Consider the following 8208-nt stretch of genomic DNA (forward strand, 5'->3'; position numbering starts at 1 on the left):
CGATCTTGTCTTTAAGAGTACTTTATAATTATAATTTAAAATAATTTTTTTATTGTTGATGGTAGGAGTAAACAAAAAAATTAACAATAAAAAAATTATTATAAATTATAATTATAAAGTACTCTTAAAGCCATTCAACTTTTATTCGGAACATTTTTTTCTATCTCTCCTAGTTTCGACGATATTCATTGAAATAAAAAAACCGATTTTTTTCTAAGGGGTGTTTCACCCCTTAAAAGTGCGATCGGGCACGAATTTGCGGTAGCTTAATTTTTGGTTTTGTCTAGAGAATAACATATCAAAAGCTCATCGAAATCGGAGGCGGACACCTGGGTAACTCTCCTTGTAAGAATCTAGAAATCTCTGAATTCAGAACTTATATAGTATTCTGAAAGATATTAAACAAAATAAAATCTTTAAAGAATTTGTATAAAACCTTTGAATTTAAAAATTTTTTAATTTTTTTTTTAGTATAAATAATTTTTTAAAAAATTTGAGTTTTATAGTAATAAAAGTGCGACTATTTAAATTTAAATTAGCCTTTTCCAGCCAGAACGTCTATTATTTAAATTCTAAAAGGAAAACAGAAAATTGTAAAAGAATTTCTTTTAAGAAAAATAAATTAGAGATATATAAAAAATTTTATCAAGATTCAAGGAAGAATCTTTGTTAAAAAATTGTGTCATGGAAGAAATTATCTTTTCAAAATGTTACCTTTTACTTTATGTTACATTCTCAGCAAGTTTTACGTAAATTTTTTAATGTGCTAGTATAAAATCGGTTTAAATATTTAAATAAGATTTGTTTTGTTTTAATAAATTTATCTTTGCTATTTAAGTGTTAGCATTTTCTGTATGATAGATATTTTAATTCTTTTTTTTTGGACATGTAAATATTTTCTATTATATACATAAATGGCATATTTTGTACAAAAGTTCTTTATCTGTGTTTACTATTTCTTCAAATGTGATACATTTGAAACCAAATGTTCTTAATTTTTTCTCTATATATACTTACATAAATATGAAAAAATTGTATTGTATTTTATAAGAATTAGAAAATTATATTACGCATTATAAGAATAAGGAAGTTACAAAAAATTTATACAATTAAAATAACTATTTTAAAAAATTATATCTTAAAACCTCTCTAAATTTGCTGTAAGATTTAAATTTTAAACAATGTTTAAATGATTACAAAATCTTGTAAGTAGATTTTTTTGAAGTAAATATTTTGTTTCATGTTTTCGTTATATGTTATTGAGTTATAAAGTAATCAAAATAATGATGAAGAAATCAAACTAGGAGATTAAAAAATAAATATTATTTATTTGTATACAGAAACAAATGATGCCAACAAAGAGACTGAGGAGACGCCTCGAAGAAGTAGCAAAGTTATGATAGCGGAAGCTTCTACTAATGTAGCTCCGCGACCTGCCATTGAAACATTTAGAAAAAGTCTATTAAAGTCAACAAGCAGCAGCAGTATAGATAAACAGGGAGTACTCGATGTTAAAGCTACCGAAGTTAGATCGCCGTCACCTATACCTGAAGATCTCGTAGGAGAGGAAATTAGCAAGCAGTCAGTATCGTCTGCAACGATCGACCAAGAAAAAAAGATTGAAGAAAAGAAAAATGCACAAGAGCAACAGCAGGAAAAAGGTGGAGAAACAAGCGAAAAAGAGACATTAGAAGAGCAAAAGGTGGAAGAGATGGATGAAAATAATCATGAGCAATCTGGAAATGCAGAATGTAATAACAGTGATAACACTGGACAGCAAACCTCGGAAACAGATAAAGAAATCGATGCAGGAAAAGATGCTGAATTTGACGCGAAAGAAAGCAAACCTGAAGTATTGCCGATTCAAGGTACAAAATTGCGGGGAAAATCAAAAGCGACTGGTCGAGTAATGGGAGGTTGGATTTAATTAAATATTTAACTTTTTTAATTAATTAAATATTTATTTAAAATTATTTACATATATTACATTTATTTAAGTGTTAAATTTTAAATACCTTATTAAAATTAAAATCTCCTTTTGTAGAAAATATTTATTTTAAATACCTGTTAATAATGTGAACGCGTTAATAATTCATATATTGAGCGCTAATTGTGTCACATAAAATCTTTACCTGGAAAGTTTCTCAGTTACTTAAAACTTAGTTAAATAGAGGAAAGTTCAAATAGAGTAAAGCCTTGGCATAATTCATAACACGTATCATGAGACGGACTTCCCCATGTATAACGCAAATGTAATTTCGAAGCACTTTGCATGACAAGCGATATACCAATATCATTGCTCAGAATACCTTATCATTTTCACATATTTATCACATCGTTTAGATTAATTTCTAAATACATTGCCATCTTTCGGTTTAATATATCTCGATAATTTTATAAATACGTATTTTATTAATTGTATGTAAAATTGTCTATACAATCAAATAAAATTTAATTTAATTTTGCTAAACTTATTTAAACTAATTTAACTTTAAAAAAACAGAGTCCTCGGATCACAAAATTGTGTCATTGAGATTAGATTACGTATAATATTGGAAATTCCATTAAGTGAGAAATTTACCGTGTTCATAAATGCGATAAACAGATGACGCGTGACTTATATTCATGGATGTAATTTTCTGTCAGCTTTCCTTATTCAATCCTATATATCTCTAATGTCACGTATACGCGATAAGCGAACAGTTTTTAATTACGATGTGATTCTTATCGGTAACATCGTGCACGTCGTCACGAATGATGTCTTATTTAGATAGCAAATGTAAGATAGATGACGTAATAAATAAAATTATATATCTAAAATATCTATGCAATCGATATTTTTCCTCTTCAATGTATACATTTGCCACAGATCATCGCTAATAAAGTTCTGAAACATGAAAATGACAAAGTTAATATAATAAAGGTATCATACCATCATCCTGTGTTGGCTCGCATACGGTTTCCATACTTTAATATGTTTGATTTATTTTAGTGAGCCTATGTATTTAATTTGTTTTAATATAATAAAGATGTTTAATTAATTAACTTTGCGTTGTTACAATTATTATTAAATTAATTTTTTTTATTGTTAAGGAATTTTTTGTTGAATCGTTCCTTTCTCTTAGACATGCATTGCTTGTCAATAGATAAACTTTTTCTTCGTTATGTTATTTAGTAAAGTTAAACGGAGTGAGGAATTTTCGTGTTATGATTAATATAAACGTTAATGTTAATTGAAAAATGTACCTTCGTTTTTGCTTATACACCTCTTCCGCTTTTATTCCATTAGAAAAGGCGTTCTTTTTTCTGTTGATACTTTTATCTTCCTGTAATATATTATCATATCTGGCATGTTATATTTAAAATGATGTGTCAAATTACATGAGAGAAGTTCATTTTAATACTACGCAGTCAGATAGAATTGATCAAATCAACGTCGCTAGACCAATGATATCAACGTCGACTAATTATTTCTAGCAGGGTATAAAAACCGATTTCATATAATTTCCATAGACACCAATAATTAATAATAGTTTTAATAATTCTTTCTATGCTTAATTAATTTTGAATTTATATGCTTACATCTTCAAGTTCACCAATTAAATATTTTTTGAGCATTTTTTTTGCATCTGAAGAATGCCCGAAGTCATCAAATCCATTCGTAGCATTTTTTCCCGCATATTCCTGAATTAATTCTGGACCACCTGGATGCTGCAAATAATATTATTCCTTATAATTATATAATTTGTATTATTCGTTAAATCTAATGAATTAAATTAACTTTGTATACAAATTATAACAAATATAATTTAGAAAATTAGTATGCTAATTCAATAGTAATTGTATAATAATATAGTAATATAATAAGCAAGATAAAAGATATTAATAAATGTATAATATATTTACAACTAAATTACGGTAATGCAATTTTTTCTTTGTCAAAAATTAGATTAAATCTGCATTTTACTTTTTATTACAAATTATTAAATTTATTTTAATTGTATTAAAATATAAATTAAAATGGAAGAGTATAGAAAAAAGTAGATTTGATATTATACTTAATAATCAATTTTCTGTAATTTTATTTATATTTTTAGAATATTCTATTGTTTATTACATTTTGATAACTGTTACGTATTATACATATCATGCAAGGTCATTAGAGGTAAAAAAATTATAGTTATAAAAAATGCAAGATAAAGAATTTTATCACATACTCGGAGAGCACATCGTACATAACATACTTGTTGACATTATAATCGAAAGCTCTGCCTCCGACCTCTGAATCATCACTTCTTAATAATAAATTAAAATTAAAGAAATTAAAAGAATTTAAATAAAACCACAGTTAACACTAATTTAATTTACTATGATTGACATACACAGCAATCTTATATATTGACATATCTTCGTAACAATTGGGCTTGACCATATATATATATATATATAATATATACATATGTATATGCGGCTATTTTTAATTAAATGACTCCAATACATTCTCGTCTATTAACGAGGATCTGATTCACATACCGTAGGACTTCAAAACTCTTTCAATCGTTTGTATATTTTAAAATCATGACTACATTTACACTTTTTACTTATTTTAATCTATATCTATTATTTATTTATTTACTCATTTGTTTTTTATTTTGGTTTTTTTTGTTTAATTTATTTATTTATTATTTATTTATTCAATTATTAACTTTATTTAATCTTTAAAAACTTTCGTACAACTTAACTTACTGTGGTACAAATAATATTGTCACATACAATGCATTTAATCATTTAATGTAATAAATTTTTACTTTAAATTTTGACGTGATCTTTTAACTCCGAAAAAAATTAACTAAGAGTATATATGGTTGTTGGTTTGCACAATTTCGGATTTCTATCCAGATTTCAATCCCGCGTGTTATTGAAAATTAAAAATGAAAAAGGGCTTCGTACAGCTCGAAACATTCGAAGCACTCAATGTATTTTAATTACTTCTGAAAGTATATGTTGTATGCTTAATTTAATTTATGACTTAATCATTTAACTCTCCCATTTTTATGCTCATTTAATTGGTTTAACAGATGAAAATAAACATTTACTGCAAATTATTAACTGTCTTTGTTTAATTAAAGTTTATTAAAAAATTTATGCAACGTATTACATATCTATCATATTGTTACATTATTATATTATATATTTTTCTTTACTATCCAATTTTTTATTGAAATATTTTCAGATAAAATTTCTAGTTTTTCTTACGTGATTTAATTTTTTCATGCATATAAAAGCATTAATTTAAAGAAAAAAAATATTTTACAAAATATCTCATATTTATTTTCAAATATTTTTATTAAATATAAAATACCATGTAAAATATTTATTTTTTATTCTAACTTTCGTGCGCAGAATAATAAGGTAATTCAATTTACAAAAAAATATATAATTGCATTTAAAAAAAAATACATAATTTGTAATTTATAATTTTATACGCACATACCTGTTGCATATAATCCGTCACATCGTAAATATTGTCATGGATCACAATCCAGGTTCTCGTTCCATTCTTGCCGTTGCATTTTGCAACATCCGTGAGTGAATAGCGAATCACTGAATCGGACATTCTTCAACTAAATCTTACAAGAAAAAGAGAAAACTTATTCGCGTCCGCAATATAAGTAACACGTGCCGATGTTGTGAGGATTGGCGGTACTCCCGGAAAATACGAACGATAAGCATATCGTGATTTAGAAAGACATGAATTGTATCTATAGATAATTGTGAATATAATGCTGTCTCCGTTTATTGCTTTATTGTGCAACTGATGCAAAAAATTTCTAGATATGTAACATTATCGAAGAATAATTTTTCGGAACAAAAGTTTTTCTAAGTCTTAAAAATAATTTAAATAATATTTTTTTAACTATTGGCTATATATGTAATTTTTTATTTTAATTACAATATGTGAATTTTATTTTTAAAACTGGTTGTAAGGAAATAAATATTGATTTAAAAAAATTATCCAAAAATTATATCTGAGAATTCTTATCTAATTTGATGAGAATTTGTATCTAATTTGATGGATAAATAAAACAAGACATAAAAGAGAAAAATGTTAATAGCAATCTAGAAAATTTAATAAAAGGAAAATTTAATAAAAGGAAACAAAGGAATGAAATGGAGATTTAATTAAATTGCCCGACAAAAACCTCTTGTTTTACACAAATGCAGTGAACAGTCGTTTTTGATGTATTTTTGTTCAACATGAATTCATTGCCTAAAGACTACTAAATCACAATTTTTGAAAAATGACATGAAAAATACAAAAAACGAAAGAAAAATGATGATTCTGAAAGTTTTTATGACGTTGTATTCTGATAGTAATTTGTTTAATTTCTAAATTTAATGACGTGCGAACATCAACTTTTAGCTTTAAAATGCATTTTGTTTTATATTGATATGTTTTCAAGCAATTTCAAGATAGCATTTTTCCATATAATACGTAGAAAAGACATTTTATTTCTTAATACGGTATTATAAAAAAAGGCAAAAAAAGTACTCATATTATGTAATCATTTATGAAATTGATCATTTATGAAATTGACAAAATACATGGCTGTAGAACAAAATTTACTGTCGATGTTATGAACAACATTAAAATCATCATAAAAATCATTAAAAATTGTCGTTTTTAATCTTTTTGACATCATTTTTTAAAATTGTGATGTGCTAATAAAATTTTAACGCCAAATTCTTGTTTAGCAGGTAAAAATGCATCGAAAGTGATTATTCACACTCGTATTGTAAATTAGTCAATGTTATAAGAGAGCTTAAGATAGAAAGAGAGAAGTGGAGGATAATAGATGTACAAAACGCGAAAATGGACTAAAGTTAAAGAAAATAAAAAAGGAGATAGAAGAAAACACATAAGAAATAAGAGGAGGCCATAAAGAATAAAAGATAAGAGAGAAGAGGGATTGAGTAGAGAAAAATAATGAAATAAGAGAAAACAGAAAATAAGTTGAAGAATAAGAAGATGAATAGAAATAACAGATTTGTTAAATGTCTAGAAAATCTGAAAAGGAGAATTTTAAATATATAATATAAATAAGGACCCTGAAGGAAAAATATACATGCATAGGAGAAATCAAAGTAAAAATTAAATATTGGCACGTATTTTAAAATAAAATAGAAATTAACGAAATAAAGAGCAAACAAAGACATTGCAATACAATTATATAATTTCAATCGGTATTCTAAAACGGAATGTTTTGACTTCATTAAGTCTTCTTCAATCGCAACTGTAAATTTTCAAATTATAATTAATTCCATTAGTCTTATTTGGTGAACACGCTATGTTTCCTTTTTCGGGTTGAGTCATGGTGATCCAAAATTAAAATCGTTATCCGAAGTAATCGCTATTTCTTTGACAATCCTTGGCAATTAGATTCGATTACTGATGGGTCGACAATTGTGGTTCTCCTCAGTCACGTCAATCTCACCGGCAACTAACGAGATCCTCTCCTTTTTTTCACCTTTTTTTAACAATGTCAATAGCCGACAACAATTGACAGCATCAATTTTTTTCTCAACGAATCGATCTCTTTCCTGAATCTTATGTCATTATCTTAAATTTCAATTACATTTCTGCCAATCTGTCAAGAATATTAAAGTAACAACTGTTTAACAATTCAGTGTTATGTTCAAATTTAATTATTGTTATTTTAATATTCTTGACAATCTTGCAGAAATGTAATTGAAATTTAAGGGGTTATACCATCTTGACTGCTTAAAAAAATCATAGATAACTTTGGGAATTTTTTTTTAGGAAAACATTAAAAGTAGTTAAAAAATCGTTTTAAGACTTTAATAATACAAGTCTTTAGAAGTAAAAAATATTTTATATATTTATTTTTTTAACAAAATGGCAACGCTGAAGCCATTTTATTAAACGTCGTTTTGTAGCCACATCGGCGTTGGGATTTGCCATTCGGTTGGACCTGGAACAAAAAATCAAAAATTTTTAAAAACTATACAATATGCACCAGGGCCTGTTCACTCCCATATATTTTTGGGGGACAGCGTTTTGGCGCCCTCACAGTCTGACACTCGGCAAAATGGAACTAAGTATCCAAATCTGTCGATAACATAGTCCTATATACATATATATATATTCTAAATTTTATTCTTAATATGAGCTAAATAAGTGAAAAC

General features: G+C 26.3%; 2 protein-coding genes across 2 annotated transcripts in view; one reads left to right on the top strand and one right to left on the bottom strand.

Moving 5' to 3' along the window:
• Positions 1-1996, top strand: part of LOC105449348 (myelin transcription factor 1-like) — a 14897-nt gene extending 12901 nt beyond the window's left edge. The window contains exon 2 of the mRNA XM_011688520.1: positions 1341-1996. Coding sequence (XP_011686822.1) covers positions 1397-1927 — 531 coding nt within the window. The 5' untranslated portion in view covers positions 1341-1396 and the 3' untranslated portion in view covers positions 1928-1996. The remainder of the gene's footprint in view (positions 1-1340) is intronic.
• An 847-nt stretch (positions 1997-2843) lies between these two features.
• On the bottom strand, positions 2844-5668 carry LOC105449349 (cytochrome b5). The gene is made up of 4 exons (XM_011688521.1): positions 5495-5668; positions 3583-3711; positions 3247-3326; positions 2844-2887 (listed from the first exon to the last, which is right to left on the bottom strand). The coding sequence occupies exons 1-4, from the start codon at positions 5615-5617 to the stop codon at positions 2848-2850; spliced, it is 372 nt and encodes a 123-aa protein (XP_011686823.1). The 5' UTR covers positions 5618-5668; the 3' UTR covers positions 2844-2847.
• Between the last annotated feature and the right edge of the window lie 2540 nt (positions 5669-8208).

This window comes from Wasmannia auropunctata, unplaced genomic scaffold, assembly GCF_000956235.1.
Source record: "Wasmannia auropunctata unplaced genomic scaffold, wasmannia.A_1.0 LD336076.1, whole genome shotgun sequence".
NCBI classification, from domain to species: Eukaryota; Metazoa; Arthropoda; class Insecta; order Hymenoptera; family Formicidae; genus Wasmannia; species Wasmannia auropunctata.